Source organism: Neophocaena asiaeorientalis, unplaced genomic scaffold (assembly GCF_003031525.2).
Source record: "Neophocaena asiaeorientalis asiaeorientalis breed wild unplaced genomic scaffold, Neophocaena_asiaeorientalis_V1.1 scaffold275, whole genome shotgun sequence".
Lineage (NCBI taxonomy): Eukaryota > Metazoa > Chordata > Mammalia > Artiodactyla > Phocoenidae > Neophocaena > Neophocaena asiaeorientalis.
Window position 1 is genome coordinate 6749697 of NW_020173679.1, and position 20984 is coordinate 6770680.

Sequence of the window (20984 nt, forward strand, 5' to 3'; positions counted from 1 at the left end):
GCATCACCCTTCGTTTCGACAAGGAGCAGCCAGCCCAGCGGGGCCAGGAGCAGCTGGAGCCGCATGGTCCGTGTCTGGGAACGTCCGGCGTGTCCAGCGCCGCTCGCTCGCAGGCTGGAAACTTCCCGACGGGGTCGGCGATCCCGCTGCCACGCACTGGGCCCGCCCCGGGGGCGGTGTCGCGCCGTGCTGCCGGGGGGAAGGGTTTCCTGCAGACTCGCCCGAACCCGCCGCCTCTCCGAGTCCGGGCAGCTCCCTGCGGGCCCGTCCCTGCGGCTCCCGGGTCCTTCCGCCGCCGGCCTCCTCCCTCCCGTCTCCCGCGGGCTTCACTCCGACCGGAAAGAGGAGGGGAGACAGGGGCGAGGCAACAATTTCTACACCCCGGACCCCGCGCCAAGCCTTGATGGTATTAATAAACGTGAGCCTCGGTTTCCTCTCTGGAAAGTGGGGTTTACAATGGTATCTATGCGTTGGGCCTTGCACAGGTTAATGACGTTGTTACCTGCAGTGCCCTTAGAACAGCCCCTCGATAAGCCCTCAGTAAATCTCAGCTATTCAGATTTCATTCGCCCTTGTCCAAAGCCCTGGGCGTGAGGGTCTGAGCCTGGAGCGGGCGAGGCCTGGCAGGAATGTGTTCAGAGGCATCCACACGCCTGCCAAGACCCTCCTGGCTGCTTGCAAGTGCATCACCGCCCCGCAAAAAGGGACTCACTTAATCTGCCTTTTTGTCCCTGGGAGGCAAAGGGAACCTCTGAGACGAGGAAGGTCTTGTTCCTGAGGTCACATTGTTGAATGAATGGATGAATGAATGAATGAGAGAGAGAGAGAAGAAAGTGAGGGAGGGAGGGAAGGAGGGATGAAGGAAGGAAGGAAGGAAGGAAGAAGTTGTTTAGGGTCTCTTCACAGATGTGGGTCTTCAAAACACAACTCAAGCGTTTCTAGAACAAGGGTTCCTGGAGCAGATGTCAGCTAGAGGCAGCCATCTCTGGGAAAACAACAACAATTTTCATCCTTGGAAGAGACCCTCAAAGGGAGATCCTTTCCAGCAGGTTAGGCTCCAGAGGAGTGGGGAGTGGGTACAACCCTGGGTGGGCAGGGAGTTCCCCACCCACAGGGGGAAAGGGCAGAGGGGGGAGGAATGCCATGATTATCAATGAACAACATTAAGCAGGCCACGTTAGGTCCCGGGGAAAAGAGAAATCGGCAATACTCTTAAGACTGATTCAGCCAGGGTAATGCACTACCAACATGACGTTACATGGGAAAAGCAATATATACTGTATGACCCCACTCAGCGAAAATATACCCTTACAGGTACAATGCATAGAGATGATGCTAAAAGAAAATGACAGCCAAATATTTACCGTCATTATTTCCAACTTGTGGGAATGTGTGTGTGTGTGTGTGTGTTCTTGCCAGGTAGTTTTTATCTTCTTATTTATATTTTTCATTGTTTTTACAATCATTTTACAATGAATATATACTATTTGTACAACCCAAACAAAGCCAACACATGTTCTTTGTAGACGATAGGTACAATCCCTGCGAACCTGGGAAATTATCTCACTGAACAGAGATTTACTCATGGTAAAGATGGTAGAAGTAAGGCCCAGGGGGACCCAACAGCAAGCTCAAATTCGAAAGGCAAGTAAAGGGAAGAGGCAGGAGTGCAATCCAGGGCTGCCACCCAGTTGGGACCTGGGACCTAGGGCAGGGAGTTTCTGCAGCTGGGGACATGACATGGTGCCAGAATCCACCGGATGTTTTTGAATTCAGGAGGATGCAGACTGAAATTCCAGCTCCTTTGAGGAGGAAATGGAGGGATAAGCAGAGGGGAAGAGGAGCATGTGTTGAGTGGCTCAATTTTCAAAGCTCTGGCTTATGCCATGTTCCCCACAGCCCTGCCAGTTAGGCAGTATTGCCCCCATTTGTGAAATAAGGAAACCGGGGCTCAGAGATGTGAAGCAACTTCCTCAAAGTCACACAGCTGATGGGGGACCACAGTAAGGGAGGCGACTTTGGAAACCGGCTCTAACTTCCCTTTTGCTCGGGCCCAAGAGAACCTCAATGGTGGCATACTATGGACGGAAAAAAATCCTTGCGCAGTGGAGTTCCCAGAGTCATTGCAAATCGGGAGGGGAGATCAATCTTGGAGGCTGCTGGCCGCCCCTGGAGAAAGGATTCATCCTGGTGAAGCCTGCCTGCCACCCTTCACCAAATTGCTGGAATTTGAAATCGGTCCAAGCTTCATCCAAAAGGAGAACTTGTCTCTTTAACCAGGGGTGGCTGCTGCCTAGATGTTACTCAGGGTAAGTGCTGTAGCTGTTGTGCACAGTTAAAGGCACAGGACTCTGCTTTTCTGGGAAGCAGAAAGGATAGCTGGACTGGAGGGTAGTGGTCTGGTGCCACAAGGGGCTTTTCTCCCTCTCATCCTCTGCTTTTCTCCATTTTTACCATTTCCTTTCTTGACCCGAGGAAGAGCGATGGCCTCAGTGGACAGCCACGTTCTCTGCTGCCAGCCGATTCTCAGCCTCCTCCCTGTTCACACCCATCAGCTAGTCCCACTGGCACCTACCCGCTTTGATGATGATGATGATAATAATGGAATTTCCAAGCTGTTCCCTTAAATGAAAAAAGTAATATGCAAGAGTATATAATATGCTACAATTTCTGTGAAGGGAAAAATATAGGTCTCTGTCTATATGGCTATATATCTGTAAGTGAATAGAATTTTGGAAGAGCACCCAAGGAACAGGAAGCAGTGGTTGCATCTGGGAAGAGGAACTGACTAGCTGGGACTCCAGGAAAGAGGAAGACTTAATGGCCACTCTTCACCCTTTCATATATGTTGAATTTTGTGTCATGTACATGTGTTTCCTGTTTCCTAGTAAAAATAAATAAAATAATGAACGGTTATATTAAGCCAGGCAGTATGCTAAATGTTTAACTTGTTTGTCTAACTTAAGTCTCAGAGCAATCCTACTCTGTCTCATGATCCCCATTTTATGGATGGAGAAACCAAGGCCCAAGGAAGTTAGCTGACTTGCTAGCAAGGGGCAAGGCCAAGATTTAAAACCCAGGCAGCCTCGTGCCAGTGTCCTTACTCTTGACCTCCTGGCTTTGTTGTGGCTATGTTGCTGATCGTGGGCTGTGATTCCCTCCCCTGGGGTGTTTGAGAGTGGTAAGGGAGTTAAGAGCACCAGCGTGAACCTTCTCTTTAACGTAGGAATCTACTTCCAGGAATTGCTCCCCCAGAAACAGTCTCAAAAGTAGGCCTATATATGTCTATTACACAGACATTCATAATAGCGAAAAATAATTACGTGGGTTTACATTTACTGTGTACTTACCCCATGTCATGCACCTTGCTTGCTTTGCCTGTATTAACTTACTTATTCCTCAGAAACCTGAGAGGCAGTTTCTCTGGTCATCCCCATTTCACAGGTGGGATCAAGCCTGGTTTAGTCCTTTGCTCTCATCTCACTGTGCCTCCCAAGAGTTTCTGCCTCCCTGAGGGGCTTGGATGGATCCTATCTCTCTAACTGTAGGTTATGGATTCCTGCACATCCATGAAGTTATTCTGTGGGGTTTGTGAAATCCTGGTGGAAATTAAGAATTTTGTGTGTATGTTTTGATAATGATCTTAAAAAAGAAAAAAAAGAAGGTAAGCATACTGTAGGATCACCTGGACAGCTGCCTTCTTATAGGGTGCTGGCCCTAAGACTTGGCAAACACACACGTGTCTGCTCACAGCCCACAAGAAGCCACCTCAAATGACCATTTAATTTTCAACAACTGGGAAGCACTGTCTGGCTTTGGAATGTCCTGAAACTAAAGTGGAAACAATCGCCCCATTGTCTGCCCCTGTGCTCAGATTGAATTTTTTCCCCAGAAACAAAATTTGTCTTTTGCATTGATAATACACAATTTAAAAGCATTTTCAAAGCATGAGACTTTAGTGTTTTATGTTATTTAATAAGTTAAGACTCACGGTTGACATCAAGAAGACGACTTGGTGTGTTGGAGAAATGGACAGTCCTGGGCCTGATTTGTGTCCTATATGCTGTACATGCAGCCAGACAGGTCTGGAAGAGTCGTCAACAAAATATATCCTAGGAAGTCTGGTTGACAGTGCTTACTTTTCTTTTTCTTTCTTTCTTTTTCTGGGGGGTACTATTCTGTACTAAGTCATTTTTTTTTTTTTTTTTTTGCAGTGAGGATCATTTTTACAGAAAAAAAGTTTTAAAATTAGTTTTTAAAAATCTTGGGGCTGTTGAATCCATTAGTAGCGAATGGGGCACAACACGTGTTCGGTTTGGCTAGCGCGGTTGGTTTTTTCGTTTCTGTTTTAAGTTCCCATGAATTGGCCGCTTCCAGTCCTCCGCAGACCCCTCTCCTCTTCTGGACTTGACTTTTCAGGCCCGAGAACTGGTGGTCAAACCCCGGCGGTGCCCGTCCCCTCCTCGCTGTGGCCACGCCTCCTTCTCCCGGGCCCGCCCCTCTCCCCTCCCTCCGCCCTCTCCTTTTCCATCTGTCGCAAAAGAATAGGTGGCGCTTGACGGCCCGCGTCGTTTGACGGCCGGAGGCAACCGAGAAGGAGGAGGGAGCAGTTGTGGCGGCTGCCGCGGCGCCTGTGACGGGGGCTGGGGTGGGATCCGGGGCGCGGCGGGCGGCGGGCGGTCTGCAGCTGTTGCCCTGGCCCCGCGGCGAGCCGGACGCCGCCGAGCCCTCTGCCTGTCTGGAGGCAGCCACCCGCGCGTGGCGCGGCCTGCGGGAGCGGGGCGAGGCTGTACCGCTGGGCCCCGGAGTGCCGGCCCTGGTGGCCAACGGCTTCCTGGCCCTGGACGTGGTCGCCAACCGGCTGTGGGTGACCCCCGGGGAGCGGGAGCCCGCCGTGGCGCCGGACTTCGTGCCCTTCGTGCAGCTGCGCCCGCTGAGCGCGCTCTCTGAAGCTGGAGAGTCAGTGTTGCTGCTGCGGGAAGGGCTGCTGCGGCGGGTGCGCTGCCTGCAGCTCGGGACTCCGGGTCCCGGCCCTGCGGCCGCCGTCCCGGGCCCCGCCTCGGCCTCCGGCCTCGTCACGGGATCCGGCCGAGACTGCGTGCTGCTGCAAGAGGACTTTCTGGCGCACCGGGGCCGACCCCACGTCTATCTGCAGCGCATCCAGCTCAACAACCCCACGGAACGCGTGGCCGCGCTGCAGACTGTCGGGCCCACTGCCGGCCCGGTGCCCAAGGCCTTCACCAGCACCCTGGAGAAGGTCGGAGACCATCAGTTCCTCCTCTACTCGGGCCGGTCCCCGCCTTTTCCCACGGGGCTGGTGCACCTGCTGGTGGTGGCCGCCAAGAAGTTAGTGAACCGTCTCCAAGTGGCTCCCAAGACGCAATTGGACGAGACTGTGCTGTGGGTGGTGCACGTCTCCGGCCCTCTTAACCCCCAGGTGCTCAAAAGCAAAGCAGGCAAGGAGCTCAAGGTGCTCCAGGACTTGGCACGGAAGGAAATGCTGGAGCTCTTGGAGATGCCGGCGGCGGAGCTGCTTCAGGACCACCAGCGCCTCTGGGCCCAGCTCTTCAGCCCAGGTGAGGCCTGGCGAGTGCTTGGTCCACCGTCCACACCTTGCACCAGGGTGAGCACGGTCCATCCTGGAGATGCCCCTGCAGAGTCCGCAGAGGTGACACTGAAGGGCGGGGTCCCGGGGTGGTTCACACTTGGGCTTGGCGTTTGATTTGGAGCTGACTCTTGCTCCACCACTTAGTAGCTGTGTGACCTTGAACCCTACTCTCTCTGGGCTTGTGTTCAATAATAACAGCAGCACGTACCTCAGAGGACTTTTATGAGATGGTCGTGAAAGAGGAGTGCAAAGGGCAGATCTTATTGTTATTCGTTCTTGTGGCTGAAGCCTCATTTGAGCAGCGTGGTTTGGGAGGTCAATTGGTAAAGGATAAGCCAGAGGCTTGGCCGATCCCGGGATTCTTTTTTTTTTTAATGTATTTATTTATTTTGGGCTGCGTTGGGTCTTCGCTGCTGCGCGGATGCTTTCTCTAGTTGTGGTGAGTGGGGGGCTACCTTCATTGCGGTGCACGGGTTTCTCTTGTTGTGAGCACGGGCTCTAGGCGCACGGGCTTCAGTAGTTGTGACACATGTGCTCAGTAGTTGTGGCACGCGGGCTCTAGAGCACAGGCTCAGTGGTTGTGGCGCACGGGCTTAGTTACTCCGCGGCATGTGGGATCTTCCCAGACCAGGGCTCGAACCCGTGTTCCTTGCATTGGCAGGCGGATTCTTAACCACTGAGCCACGAGGGAAGCCCGATCCCGGGGTTCTTAACTCAGTTCCCCACCTTTCTGGCTGGTGACAGGCATGGGCTTCTTGACATGACTCCCGCTAGCCTGAGCTGTGGCCTCGCTGTTGTGGCTGCAGCTTTTTCATGGGGGAGGGGTAGTGGAATCTCTTCAGCAGGTGGGATGCCCCTGTCAAATGAAAACTCCTTCGCCCCCTCGACTGCTTAAGGAAAGGGAATCCTAGCGTAGAGGAGAGAGAGAGTAAGAGATGTTGGCTTCCAGAGTTCTAGTTGTCTAAATCCTTAAACATAGTTGCTCAAAGAGCCTTTAATTTGGTCAAGTATTTATCGAATGCTTCTGCCAGAAAGTGTTCTTCACGTGGGGCATACGGAAGCAAACAGAACAAAGTCCCGGTTCTCATGGTTCTTAAATTCTGGGCGGGCAGAAGACAGATATTAGAAAGCGAAAATTTGGATTAAAAAAGCGAGATAGCTTTTTAGGCTCAAGCGTTATAAGGAGAAAAGATAAAAATATGTGCTTGGGGTGAGTGACTGCAGTGGGCGGGGCTGAGAGTGTGTAGCTCCGCTGTCCGGGAGGCCTCTGTGAGCAGGAATTGCAGAAGCTGAGGCCTACACAGCTAAAGGAAGCGCTGTGTGGTGGTCTGGAGGGAGCCAGCAGGGCAGAGGCCCTGAGGCAGGGGCGGGCTTGGTTGAGTGGCCAGTGTGGCTGGCAGGTAGTGAGCAAGGGGAGGGTGGCAGTGGCCAGAGGGTTTACCTTGGGGCCTTGGTGAGGACAGTGAATTTGATTCTAAGTGAGATGGGAGGCAGGGCGGAGGCACTGTCTGGTGCACGTTTTTAAAGGTCGCGGCGCTGCTGCGTCGGAGTGTAGACAGTGTGGGGGAGGGGGAAGTAGAGTGTGGAGACCACATAGGAGGTTTTGGCAGGAGCCCAGCTGAGAGGACGGTGGCTGGGACCAGCGCTGCGACCGTGGAAGCAGGGGGTGGATGAGTCGGAAACTTTGGCAGCTGGAGCCACTGGGCGTTCTGTGGACTGGCTGTGGGGAGTGAGAACTTGAGGGTGACTCCTGGATTTGGGGGGGAGGGCTCCAGCGGGTGTCTGGAGGTGATTTAGGGAAGGATTAGCATGGGGCTGGGAGGATTCAAACCTTGTCCGTTCCCAAATGCCTGTCAGACATCCAGCTTGAGACACCACGTGGGCGGTGAGTTGTCTGAGTCTAGAGCTCATACAAATCTGTGCGATCCTGTGCTCAGATGTTGTTTAAAGCTGCAGGCCCGGTGAGAGAGAAGCAGCCCACGACTGGCCAGGGCGTTGTGACAGTTCTTGGAGTCGGGGAACTGGCCTTTTGACTTGGCGCCCTAGGCTTGGCTAAATCTGTGTTCTTCTGGGCTCTGGCAGGAGCCCCACTGGCGGGATTTTCAGTTTCAGGCCCAGAGGGCTCAAGGTGGTCACGTGAGGAAGCCAGGCAGGATGCTGCTCTCCCGTACTCGTGGGAGACTGGAGCTGCTGTTTTCATCCCTGAGGACAAAAGCTTCGCGTCTCTGCTGCTCTTGATCTTTGTTTCATAACCTCAGCCTCTTGGCCATGCCGTTCCTCCTTAATGTACAACCTCTGTGGTGTTGCAGGTGTGGAAATGAAGAAGATCACCGATGCCCACACTCCATCAGGCCTGACCGTGAACCTGACGCTGTACTACATGCTTTCCTGCTCCCCCGCGCCACTGCTCAGCCCTGACCTGAGCCACAGGGAGCGAGACCAGATGGAGTCGACACTCAACTATGAAGATCACTGCTTCAGCGGCCACGCCACCATGCACGCTGGGAACCTCTGGCCGGGCCGCCTGTCCTCCATCCAGCAGATCCTGCAGCTCTGGGACCTGTGGAGGCTGACCCTGCAGAAGCGCGGCTGCAAGGGGCTGGTGCGGGCGGGTGCCCCGGGCATCCTGCAGGGCATGGTGCTCAGCTTCGGCGGCCTGCAGTTCACCGAGAACCACCTCCAGTTCCAGGCTGACCCCGACGTGTTGCACAACAGCTACGCCCTGCATGGCATCCGCTACAAGAATGACCACATCAACCTGGCCGTGCTCGCGGACCCCGAGGGCAAGCCGTACCTGCACGTGTCTGTGGAGTCCCGCGGCCAGCTCGTCAAGATCTACGCCTGCGAAGCGGGCTGCCTGGACGAGCCTGTGGAGCTGACCTCGGCGCCCCAGGGCCATACCTTCTCGGTCATGGTGACGCAGCCCATCACGCCGCTGCTCTACATCTCCACTGACCTCACGCACCTGCAGGACCTGCGGCACACGCTGCATCTCAAGGCCATCCTGGCCCACGACGAGCACATGGCCCAGCAGGACCCCGGGCTGCCCTTCCTCTTCTGGTTCAGCGTGGCCTCCCTCATCACCCTCTTCCACCTCTTCCTATTCAAGCTCATCTACAACGAGTACTGTGGGCCTGGCGCCAAACCCCTCTTCAGGAGTAAGGTATAAAGCCACTGCGCCTCCAGAGCCCGGGGCCCTGGCCTCGCGTTCCGTCCCGAGTCTAGTGTAGTGGGGTGGAGGGTACGTTAAGCTCCAGCTCTGTGCTCCCACTCTTTAAAGAGCCCGGACTCAGGAGAGAGGGGCTGTGTGGCTTCTGGTTTGGAGAAGGAAGGAGCACTTGACCTGAAGGAGTGGGAGAAGGGCCAGAGGCAGGTCTGAGCTCCAGCCGGGCCTGGCCAGAGCAGAGCCCGTGAACTTGCCGCACCCGCCTAGGGAGGCGCCTGGGCCCCCGAGTCTGTGGCAGCTCTAGCCCGTCCCTGGGCCAAGAGCTGTCAGCAAGGCGGGCTCGGAGCCTGGGTGGGGTGCCAGCAGGGTGTCTCCATCGCCTGCTTCCCTTGAGATTTCTGTAGCTGTCCACCGGGGTTGGCATGAGCAGTAACGACCTGTCTTGTTGATTGAACAGGAAGATCCCAGTGTCTGAGTGGCATCAGTCCTGCTTTCAGTCGCCACTTGCACAAGACACCCAGCACTGAAAGTCCTGCTGCTGCGAACAAGGGATCCTTTGAAAGCACCCAGCCTTTTGTGCCTTGTTGGGGGACACCAGTGACTCGGAAGTGCGTGTGGATGTTCAGGAGTTTGCATCAGGGAGCGGGAGGGGCGGGGCTGGTGGACCTTTTGTAAGCTTTCGACTCAATAAAGTGAACCTATATGGAAAATACTTGAAATTGAACTCACTCTTTCCACTTTCCCCCTTTCTTCTGTCCCAGGAAATAGACCCTCTTTTGAAAAGACTCTTGTCTAGGAAAAAATGTGTTCTTTTCCTAATTTAATGTGTTCTTTCTTGAATGAATTTTTAATTTATTGTTGAGATTTTGCTGGATGGCTTTTGCATCCACTCTCGGTAGGGAATCTTGGCAGTGATTTCCAATATGCACCACCTCGGGAGGTTTGGAGGCCCGCACGCCGCCTGCGTGAAGGGGTGGGTCTCCGTCACCCTCGGGTTTGCACGTTGCGTCTTTCTTATCATGAGCCTATGGAGATCTGTGGTTTTGTACCTCTGGGCTTTAGGGGAGGTGTTTAACTTTCTAGTGATCGATGATTGTTGGGTTTTGGAATACCAAAGCTTTTTCTTGTGTTCTGTTTTTAAATAAATCTCTTTCAAACCTCCACGACCGGTTTGCGTGTGGTTGAGACCTCTAGAGACATCGGACCTTCCTCGGTCACCAGGCTTTTGGGTGGAGTCCGAAGCAAAGGCCCCGCCGTGGTGACAGTATGCTTTTCCCACGTCCTCTCCTCTTCAGAGAAGCCCACTCAGAGGCTGTGGAGGTGGCCCCCGTGCTGCCCACCTGGGGGATTGCTGCATGTCCCAGCTGAGTGGGCTGCTCGAGGAGCATTACCCTGGCCCCTTCCTGCTGCAGTGCCTCTCCCCCTGCCTGCCCTAAAGAGAGTTGCCTGCTCCGGTTTTGCTGCCCATAGGACTGGGGGCAGGAAAAACCCTGAGTGGGCCTCCTGCAGATTGTTCTGGAAGCTAAGGTCTGAGTCCTTCCTTTGTGGGGAGAATGGAGCAAAGAGGGGCTGGGCTGAGTGTGGACCATCACCCTCAGTGTCTTGGTGGTTTCCCTGGCTTCCCAGATGGGCGTTTTGAGCAGCCTGGCTCACCAGGAAGGCTGGTTTGCTTGCCAAGTTGCCGAGTGTCCGGCCCCCGCAGGTGGCTGGGAGAGAAAGTACACAAGGGTTTCAGGCTCTTCTACGAGTTACTCTGGTTTGCTGCTGTCGCTCCAGTCCTGTGCGCCTTCCACTCCTGCCCTGGGGGTGCCTCACCCTCCTGGCCAGGGGCCCTTGGCTGGCCGCGGGGTGTGGTGGGCTGTGGTGTCTGGCGTGACGTGCCCTCTAGTCACTGCATTCGACTGGAAGTTACCTGACCACAGGAGCAGCGCTTCAGGGCTCCCACTCGCCCTGTTAACTTGGAACCAGGCATGGTGTGGGCTCCCATACATGTAAACATGAACCCATGTACCTGTGCCTGGAGAATACCGAGCCAACGACTAGAATTTCGGTAGACGAACACTTGCGAATTATAGGTCACTGAAGCGAGCACGTGTGTTACGAATTTTACATCAACACGGCCTCGTGCAGGGAGGAGGTAGCTAAGGGTTAAGATCCCAATTTGAGAGATGAGGAAATGTGCTCAAGGCCGAGCAGCCCAGGCTGGGATGCAAACTGGGGCTCGCTGTCAGCCCAGCCTCTCTCTCAGCCCCTACACTCTGTTTCTCCCCATGCTCTCTCCCCACACACTCCTCTGATGGCTCCCGCAGGGTGGGGTGGGTAATGCATTTGCTCCTGCCCTCTGGGATGACATCAGCCCACTCTGAAAGCGGCTGGGCGTCTGCTGTAAGCCTCTGCAGTGCCTCCAGTTCAGCCTCAGTTGGGAGCAGGCCATCCACTAACTCTAGTGGGTCTGCCTCTCACGGTCCGGTAATGCACTGGAGCTTTCTTCTTGGGCTGGATGCACAAAGAGGCTTGGTCAAGTTGCTTTTCAGGGGTAGACACCTGGTATGGAATTGCATACTACCCAGCAGTTCCCAACAGCTGAAAAGTTGGTTTGGAAATGTATTAACTCCCTGAAAACCAACGGGCACCTTGGCCTCTCATGCCCCATCTCATGACCTCTCAGGCCACCTTTCACTCCTGCTGTGGTTGCAGCCACCACCTCTTTCCAGGGGCGGGTTCCTGGCAGCATCTGACCTTACCTTCTCTCTGACCTTCAGGAAGCTGCTCTGCCCTCAGCATGTGTGTAGCCTCAAAGCAGGCCAAGGATATCGCTGCTAGGGGCAGCCCTTCTCCCATGAGAGATGGAGCCAGTGGACCAGTATGCCCTCCGCCATCCCCTGGGTGGACAGTTCTGTGACACATTCTACACGGCTCCTCAGACGGCAAGATCAGACCCCCCACTGCCCACAGTGGTGGAGAACTTGGGAAGACACCCTTGATTCAATTTCCCTCCCTCCATTTTACCCTCCCTCAGCCTCCCTCTGCTGTCCCCTGGGATCTCTTCCTAAATAAACTACCTGAACACAAGTTTTGCTTCGGGTTAAGACACTAACCAGGAGGTCTGTGGCTCCTCTGGAGGGTTTTTCCAAGAGGAAGTTGGATTCTCCTGTGGGTGTTGTTACGGACTGCTTCACATGTTGAAGCCTAACCCTCAACGTGATGGTGTTTGGAGGTGGGGCCTCTGGGAGGTGAATAGATCATGAGGGTGGAGCCCTCATGAGTGGTATTAGTGCCATTATACAAGAGACCCCAGGGAGCTCTCTAGTCCTCTCCCTGCCGTGTGAGGACGCAGAGAGATTGACAGCTATCTACAGCCCAGAAGAGGGCTCTCATCAGAACCCGACCACACCAGCACCCTGATCTCAGACTTCCAGCCTCCAGAACTGTGAGAAATAGATTTCTGTTGTTTATAAGCCACCCAGTGTGTGGTATTCTGCTGTAGGAGCCCAAACGGACTAAGACAGTCATATTCTTCCAGTGGAGGAATGGAACTTTTCAAGGGTGATAAGAAGCCAAAAATCCAGACATTTGTAGGGCCTTAGATTAAAAAAACCTTAGAGTTTTTTTGCTCAAGTGTCCATAACCTGGCTTCAAGTGATCTGTGAACCCCTGGAATTGCAAAATGTATGTACTTTTTTTTTTCATGAGGAGAGTTTCTGGAGCTTTCCTCAGATTCTTAAAAGGATTCCTGACCTTTAAAAAAAACCCTTAAGGACAAGATAACCTGCACTTTGGGGTCTTGTTTTCAGCCCCCCACCGCACCCCCAAGAAGCAGCAGTGGTCTGACCTCCGGCCATCTGCTTAGGGGTCTGGTGATTGGGTGGATCACCTCACTTGCTGAGGGGCACTTGCTCCCCTTGCAGAAAGGAGGCCCATCTCAGCTGAGCTGAGCAAACAGCCTCGCCGTGAACAAGCTACCTAGTCTCATAATCGTGCTTCCTGGGAGCCTCACCTCTGGACTTAGGCTGATGGAAGCTTCAAATAAATCATTTGACTCAGTAAATGTTCATTGTGAATCTTTGGGATTTCCCTGGCGGTCCAGTGGTTAAGACTCTGCGCTTCCACTGCAGGGGGCATGGGTTTGATCCCTGGTCAGGGAACTAAGATCCCACATCCTAGGTTAAGGTGTGGGAGAGGACCGTCCAGGTAGTGGGCAGAGCACTCCATGGCAAGAGTAGACATACAGAAATGGGGAAGTTTAAGAGGCAATGGACAGTAATACTTCAGTTTGTCTGGAGCATAGAATCCAGGAAGGGAAATAAAGTAGGTAATAAGCTTAGAAAGTTGGGATTTATGGTTCCACCTCATTGACCTGTAAAAGCAAGGTATAGGTGGGCTCTGGCCCTAACTCATGGCAATGATAACATTACAGGTAATAATCTCTCCCAAGGATTAATCACTTACTCTCCCCTAGTTACTGTCATAATTTTAGCCAATCTTTACAGCTTCCTCCAAAACCAAGGACGACAGTTCATCAACCTGTTTTACAAAAGTAGAAACTGAGACACAGTGAAAGAGACTTGCCAGAGGTCACTGACCACCTTGCAGGATTGACACTCTCCCAGTGGCAGGTTAATTATCACCTCTACTAGTATGTGAAGGAGAGTGCTGGAAATCAGAGCTCCTGGTTGCCTGCGAGCACCACAGGAATCAATATGACTGTTCAAGGGGGTCCTGAGAGATGACCAAACGGAGGACAGGTGAGCTCAGGAGAAAGGCTGTGGCGTCTCTCAAAAGAAAACTTCAAGAAAAGTTAACTAAGCAGCATTTCTGGAGCTTGGAGCTTGATGCGAAAGAGTGGGGAGTGGGCTGGGAGTTAGGGGACCTGGGTTCTGTCTCCAGCTCTGTCATTATCATTCTGTAACCTCAAACAAGTGGGTTATGTGTTACGCTCTATGTTCCCACCTGTAAAATGGGTCTAGTAACACCTTCCAACTTCAGAAAGATGGTTAGGAATTCCCATGAAATAAATGACTCTTGTGTGAAGGTGCTTTGATAAATTCAAAACCTTCTGCCCATACAAGGGGGAATTGTTTGTATTATGTGCCTAGAGGCAAGGGAATGCAGATCAGGACTTCTAAACCTTGGGTCACTGAACAGAAGTCAGGGGGTCTGCGAAATTGGATTGGAAGAAATCTTTATTTTCGCTAACCTCCAACTGAAATTCAGCATCTCCTTCCATGATTAACTTTGACATTTGCATAATTGTCACAAATAGAAATCACAGATGCAGTCATGACACGCCCCGTGGTGGCAGGCATCTTGAAATATTGCTCACGTTCATCGTGACTTTGAAATGCTGGTAGTCATGAGACTTCCCACTAGATAGCAATATTTGATCTATTAATAAAGAAGTGCGTATGTTACCAACCGCAAAGTTGTTTTTAAAATGTATTCAGGGAATTCCCTGGCGGTCCAGTGGTTAGGACTCCATGCTTCCACTGTAGGGCGCCTGGGTTCGATCCCTGGTCCGGGAAATAGGATCTCACAAGCCGAGTGGTGCGGCCAAAAAAACAATAAATAAATAAATTAAATATATTCAAAACTTTTAAATTATCAGTAATGTTTAACATTCACAAAAGTAGACGTAATAGTATAAAGAACCTCCGTGTGCTGGTTACCAAGTCCAACAACCATCACGTAAACAAAATTTTATTTTTGTCTTTGTTCTTTTTATTTGGGGGGGGTGGGGCTTTTTCTTTGCACTCATTCTTTTGAAGCAAATCCAAGATATAATATCATTTCATCTGTAGATATTTCCGAGGAATTCACTGGCAGTCCAGTGGTTAGGACTCCATGCTCTCACTGCTGCAGGCGTGGATTCCATCCCCGGTCAGGAAACCAAGATCCCACAAGCTGTGCGGTGTGCCCCCCACCCCCCCAAAAAAAAGTTTATATTGTAGATATTGCTTTAGCTACTTCTAAGTATAAGGAGGTTAAAACAAAAATTATTACCACAATATGATAATCGTACCCCAAACCCTTCAGTAATTCCTTAATATCATCAAATATCTGGTCAGATTGAAAAATGAAAACATCTCATAAATGTAATAAGTTCTGAAAATAGTGTTTGTTTAAACCGGAATCCCAGTAAGTTCTGCTTGGTAAGATGGGTTCTTTTAACTCTTTTAAACCTATAGATTCCCTTTTTATCTCCCTCTCTCATTTCTTCTTGTAATTTATTTGTTGAAAAAATCTGATGGTTCGCCCTGAAAAGCTCCTCGCAGCCAGGGCTTTGCTGATTGCGTCCATCCCCGCAGAGATGCAGACAAGCTCGACTGTGTTCTGCTCTTCTGTCAATTAGTGGTCAGATCTAGTCTTCAGCAAACTCAAGTTCGATTTTCCCCGGCCAGACAACTTCATGGGAGCAGCGCACTCTTTCACCCGGAGACATATAATATCTAGCTCTCTGGCTGCTCGGCGTGCTCGTTATTCTGGATCGTTGCTTTTGCCGAAGGTGAACAACAAAAAAGTTAGAACCCCTACTTTGGATGAACACTCGGCCTTCAGAGCCCAAGAAAGCACTGTCATCAGTATTTCGTTCTCACTGACCAGACCTCGTCGTGAGAAAAGCAGCGCTTCTTCTAGGGGGACAAGAAAGGTACCCGCGCCAGTGGGACAGGGGTAGACGGGGGACAACTGCCTGAGCCTGGGGTGCTGGTTTTCTACACAAGAGAACATTCAAAAGGGCCTGGAAGGGGTGATCCCCACAGCCGCATTACAGCCTCCGAGAGGTTTCTTGTACATGTATGGGAGATCTGGCCACAGGTAGATACCTGGAAGGCAGGAAGACGAAACTCAACAAAGGAACTTGCAAGAAGGAAAAGTGCGGATGGATTCTCTCCTTCCTTTACTGGGCAGACGCTGCTCGTTTTCTTCTCGCGTATTCACTTCCTCTCTCCTAGGATCTCGCAAATGTCATGGCTGCCTGGAGAAAAAACTACATTTCCCAGCCCGCTTTGCAGTTATGCGGGCTCAGAAAGCTGAATTCTGGCCACTGTGATCGGTTAAAATATTCACTTCCGTTCGGGTTCTATCAAATTCGTTGTAACCGTGATCAAACGTCTTTCTTGAGTGGTATTTTTCGCAAATAATACTTCTGTTCTAAATCTAAATTACCTAAACAGAATAAAACGATACTTACGCTTTAGAAGAAACAATGAATTCATACTCAAATTCCTTCTAAAAATTTTTTTTAAAGATTTCCTTTACGGTCCAACGGTTAAGAATCTCTCTTTTAATGCGGGGGAGGGGTCTAGGTACCTGGTCGCGAAACTATGATTGTACGTAACGCGGGGTAACTGAGCCCACTGACCGCCATTATTGAATCCCGGGGCGCCGAAACTTGCACTCCACGGTTTAAAAAATCCTCCCACCGCGGACCGCACTTAGCATTGAAAAAGTAACCAAAGAACATAAACAAAATACACCTCTTCCACTTCAACAACAGCAACTACTCCACTCTTTAGTTCCACCCCTTTGCTTTAAGTAGGTTTACACCGTTTACTCCCAGACAGACACGGAAAATAATATTTTCAAAACGCTAGCTGTCTAGAAAACAACAAACTACTCCGTGAAAATAAACGTAGTGCGCGAAGCTAAACAAACATCGCTCCGCAACTAGAACATTCGAAACTAAAAATCTATTTTTAACCGTTATCATTGGCCTTGCAAACGCAAGACCTCAAAAAATTGGGTACAAACTCAGAATTGTTCCTCTCCACGGAAATCTTTAGTAAAAGGCGAAAGATTTATACGATCTGAAGAGAAACCAGAGTATACCCTTTCTTAGGCGGCACGCATTCCTCGGGTAACTGCTACCCCTAAGACAGTAATGGTGATTATTTAACTGAAAGAGTTATTAACATCTTCTTTTTTCTCAGACAATTCTATGAAGAAATCCTCACTTCTGGGAAAAAATAGTTAAAGAAAGAAGGAGAATCGAGTCATTTTTAGGTCGAAAATTTGTCCTGGGTGCAATGCATTCTGGATATGCAAATTAAAACCTCAGTCTTTACTCTCCGGTTTCCGGAAATACCTCAAATAGTTCATTCATCTTGTGCTGGGACCGAGACTACCGCCAGGGGGCAGAACGGAGGCGAGACTTAACAGGGATAGAGAGCTGAGGCTGATCCAGCTAGAAAAAGTTTGTTTTATAGGTGGCATTACAAGTAAAAATTTCTTTTGGAGTTAAATAAAATGAAATAGAATAAAATAAAATAGCAATTTAAAAGCTTGAAATAATTATCTTCATTCATTCAACAAAAATTTATTGAACACTGTGTTCAACCCTGTGCCAGCCTCTAGGGATAGAGGGATAACCGTAATACTTCATCTTCAAGGAATGCTCAGTGTGATGGGGAGCCAGGTGTCAGTGATGAGCACTGTTAACAGAAGATGACATCTGGGCAGAAGAGGACCGGGTGGTGAGGTTATTCCGGGCACAGTGCTGAGAGGGCAAGTAACCAGATGGCCATCAGTGCCAGCTAAGAGCTTGGATTTACCCTGAGGACAGTGCGGAGGCAGTGAAGAGCTTTAAAAATGAATACATGATCAGATTAGCTTTTTAACACAGTGGTCCTGGGCCCAGCAGATCAGTGTCACCTGGGTATGCGTTAGAGATGCAGGTTCTTGGGTCCTACTCCAAGACCCACTGAATCTGAAACTCTGAGAGTGGGGCCCAGCAGCTGGGTTTTAACAAGCCCTCCAGGTGAGTGTGATGCCGGCTGGGTTGAGAAACACTGTTAGACAACCACTCTGGTTAAAGTGTGGCTATTGTTGGAAAGCAAGGAGGTTTGGGGAAGCAAATTAGGAGCCTGAGAATTAAAGCAGAGAGAAATACGGTGGCCTGGATGGGGGACAAGGCCTGGGAAAGGATCAAAGTCGAGGAGAGAAAACATTCTAGGGAGATCCTTAGGGGATGGTGGCATTGAGGGGAGGTGATGCAACAGGAGAAGCATGTGAAGGTCATTAGGAAGAGACCAGGGAGGCAGAAGGAAGACCAGGACTGGGGACCACTGAGAAATCAAGGGCAGAAGGGAGCAGTCAGTTGTGTCAAATGTCCAACAGAGGTCAATTAAGGTGGGAACTGTAAGGGCCGGTGGATGTCACGGGACGGAAGTCATGACCTTGACCAGAGGCGTTTTCAGGGAGTGGAAGTGTTAGAAGCCCCACTGTGGGGAGCTGATGAGGGAGTGAGTGGGGTGGAGAGTGAAGGCTCCAGGGAGACCGGCCGGAAGGGGTGTGAGGTTAGAGGAGGACTTTTTCTTTCTTTGGCATCAGGAGAGTGTTAAAGGGGTTCAAACTTTGCTGGGGAGGAGGCAGCGCAGAGGGAGAGAATGAAGATGCAGGGGAGGGGAAGTAAACAAGGTCCTACTGTACAGCACAGGGAACTATATCCAATATCCTCTGATAAACCGTAATGGAAAAGAAGATGAACAAGAATATATATATATATATATATATATATATATATAACTGAGTCGCTTTGATGTACAGCAGAAATTAAACAACATGGAAAATCAACTATAGTTCAATAAAAATTTGAAAAAGAAAAACAATAGATGAGGGTGGGCTGGGAAGTGGGGAGGGGGCAGTAGCTGACTTCAGGTTAGAGGAAGGACCCCAAGCCCTAGGTAGCAGAAGGGAAGGAGGGAAGGGGGAGCATGGTGATCCCTCCACCCCAAAGACTGGCGTTGATGGAGCCCGTTCCTCCATCCACCTCCTTCTGCCTGCCCCAAGTTCCCTCCAACTTCCTCAGCTGGGAATACCCCACCCTCTGCCTTTTCAGCATCTGCTCTGGGGCGGCTGAACTGCTGGAAATATCAGACGATTGAGCAAAACTCGAAGGAGGGCCTCAGTTTTTTTGGCCATTTCTCTGGCTGTCCAACCCCCAGTACGCTCCTTTTAAACTTTCTCCTCTCACCTTCATGCCCCCCATCCCTGACTCACTCTCAGCCCATGACCTCCCAAGGGTCTCACTGAGAGAACAGGAGCCTTACCTTCCCACCCCCAAATCTACCAGCTGGTCAGTAGCTTCCCCTTGTCAACACAATGAAAAATGCACAGTTGAGGGTTGCGATTTTCAGGGGAACTAAGATCCCACATACGGCGTGGCCAAAACAACCCCAAAACAAAAAAACAAAAAGAGTTGTGGTTTTCAGCGTTATTCAGGGACCTTACTGAGGACTACAGCCTGGGAAATAGCTCCTCAGACAGCCCTGAGGACCTGCTCCAAAGAGGTAGGAGGAGAGGCCAAAATTAAATCAAAAAATTAAAATGAAAACTACCACGTGACCCAGCAATTCCACTTCTGGGTATTTATCTGAGGAAGGCTAAATCACTAATTTGAAAAGATATATACACCGTTATGTTCATCACAGCATTATTACAATAGCCAAGACATGGAAACAACCTAAGTGTCCACCAACAGATGAATGGATAAAAAGGATGTGTTTTATATATATATATATAATGGAATAGATAGATAGATAGATAGTGGAGTACTACTCAGACATAAAGAAGAGTGAAATCTTCCCATTTACAACAGCATGGGTGAAACTTGAAGGCATTATGATAAGTGACATAAGCCAATCAGAGACAGACAGATATAATACACACTGCATGGTATCATTTATATGTGGAATCTTAAAAAACAAAATCAAACTCATAGAAACAGAGAGTAGACAGTGGTTGCCAGGGCTGGGAGGTGGGGGAAATAGGGAGAGTTTGGTAAAAGGTTATAAACTTTCAGATGTAAAAAAAAAAGGTATAACATGTGACTATAGTTGATAACACTGTACTGTATAATGGAAATTTGCTAAGAGAGTAGAACTTAAATGTTCTCACACATGCAAGAAAATATAAATATGTAAGTTGATAGATTTGTTAATTAACTGGATGGGAGGAATCCTTTAGTAATGTATTTGTATTTTAAATTAATGCAACATACACTTTAAATATCTTACAATTTTATTTGTCAATTATACATCAATAAAGCGGAAACAAATTAACAACAATAGTACTAAAAAAAATCACGAAATACTTCTAACTCCACAGAAAATTGTAACCAATGAAAGTGCATCTGACACCTGAATTTAAGAGATGCCAACATTTCTCCAAATATGCTTTAGGTCTATTTTTATACAGTTGAAACCTGCATTTGCTTCCTCTCCAGTAAATCTGAGGTGGGTCCTCCAAACACAAAAAGCTTTGATCTTGTGGTTTTTTTTTGGGGGGGGGTACACGGGCCTCACTATTGCGGCGTCTCCCATTGCGGAGCACAGGCTCCGGACGCGCAGGCTCAGCGGCCATGGTTCACGGGCCTAGCCGCTCCGCGGCATGTGGGATCCTCCCGGACCAGGGCACGAACCCGTGTCCCCTGCATCGGCAGGCGGACTCTCAACCACTGCGCCACCAGGGAAGCCCTTATCTTGTGTTTTTAAAATTCAGATTTATAATATATTTGATCCATCTTTCTGCAACATGCCTTTTTCATGCAACATTTATGTTTTCAATATTTATTTGTGTGGGTATATCTGTAGACCTAGTTCCAGGTCATGCATTTTATCTGTTGTATAACAACCCATTTTAAAATTATTCATTTAAATTTTCGGCTGCATTGGGCCTTTGTTGCTGCGCACGGGCTTTCTCTAGTTGCAGAGAGAGGGGGCTACTCTTCGTTGAGGTGCGCGGGCTTCTCATTGCGGTGGCTTCTCTTGTTGCGGAGCACGGGCTCTAGGCATGCCGGCTTCAGTAGTTGTGGCTCACGGGCTCTAGAGCGCAGGCCCAGTAGTTGTGGTGCAGGGGCTTAGTTGCTCCGCGGCACGTGGGATCTTCCCGGACCAGGGCTCAAACCCGTGTCGCCTGCATTGGCAGGCGGATTCTTAAGCACTGCGCCACCAGGGAAGTCCCACAACCCATTTTTTGAGTACACCACAGTGCCCAGGTAAAAGTAGGGCAAGCAGCTCAAGGTAGAAAGTTAGCAGCTTCCATTATATCTTCCAATCCCTGTACCCTGATTTTGGCTCTAGAATGGACAGTAGTGGGTGTGGGAGGCTGAAAGATGACCCCCAAAGATACCTAGGTCCTAATCCCTTATATGGCAAAAGAGACTTTGCAGATGTGCTTACACTAAACATCTTGAGATGGTCCTTTTAAGGAGGC

General features: G+C 50.3%; 2 protein-coding genes and 1 non-coding gene across 3 annotated transcripts in view; 1 reads left to right on the plus strand and 2 right to left on the minus strand.

Moving 5' to 3' along the window:
• Positions 1-253, minus strand: part of PLOD1 (procollagen-lysine,2-oxoglutarate 5-dioxygenase 1) — a 28640-nt gene extending 28387 nt beyond the window's left edge. Inside the window, exon 1 of the mRNA XM_024749759.1 lies at positions 3-253. Coding sequence (XP_024605527.1) covers positions 3-65 — 63 coding nt within the window. The 5' untranslated portion in view covers positions 66-253. The remainder of the gene's footprint in view (positions 1-2) is intronic.
• A 4039-nt stretch (positions 254-4292) lies between these two features.
• KIAA2013 (KIAA2013 ortholog) lies at positions 4293-9932 on the plus strand. The gene is made up of 4 exons (XM_024750007.1): positions 4293-4313; positions 4586-5576; positions 7918-8771; positions 9232-9932. The coding sequence occupies exons 1-4, from the start codon at positions 4293-4295 to the stop codon at positions 9247-9249; spliced, it is 1884 nt and encodes a 627-aa protein (XP_024605775.1). The 3' UTR covers positions 9250-9932.
• A 6551-nt stretch (positions 9933-16483) lies between these two features.
• On the minus strand, positions 16484-16599 carry LOC112402848 (U5 spliceosomal RNA). Its single transcript, XR_003003770.1, has one exon. It is a non-coding gene; the product is annotated as a U5 spliceosomal RNA (small nuclear RNA).
• Between the last annotated feature and the right edge of the window lie 4385 nt (positions 16600-20984).

Bases quoted from the DNA above. Each gene is read 5' to 3' on its own strand.
- KIAA2013 (XM_024750007.1), top strand. From the start codon at position 4,293: ATGGGGCACAACACGTGTTCG. The intron at 4,314-4,585 runs GTTTGGCTAGCG...TGACGGCCGGAG, and splicing joins TGGGGCACAACACGTGTTCG to GCAACCGAGAAGGAGGAGGG. The intron at 5,577-7,917 runs GTGAGGCCTGGC...GTGGTGTTGCAG, and splicing joins GGCCCAGCTCTTCAGCCCAG to GTGTGGAAATGAAGAAGATC.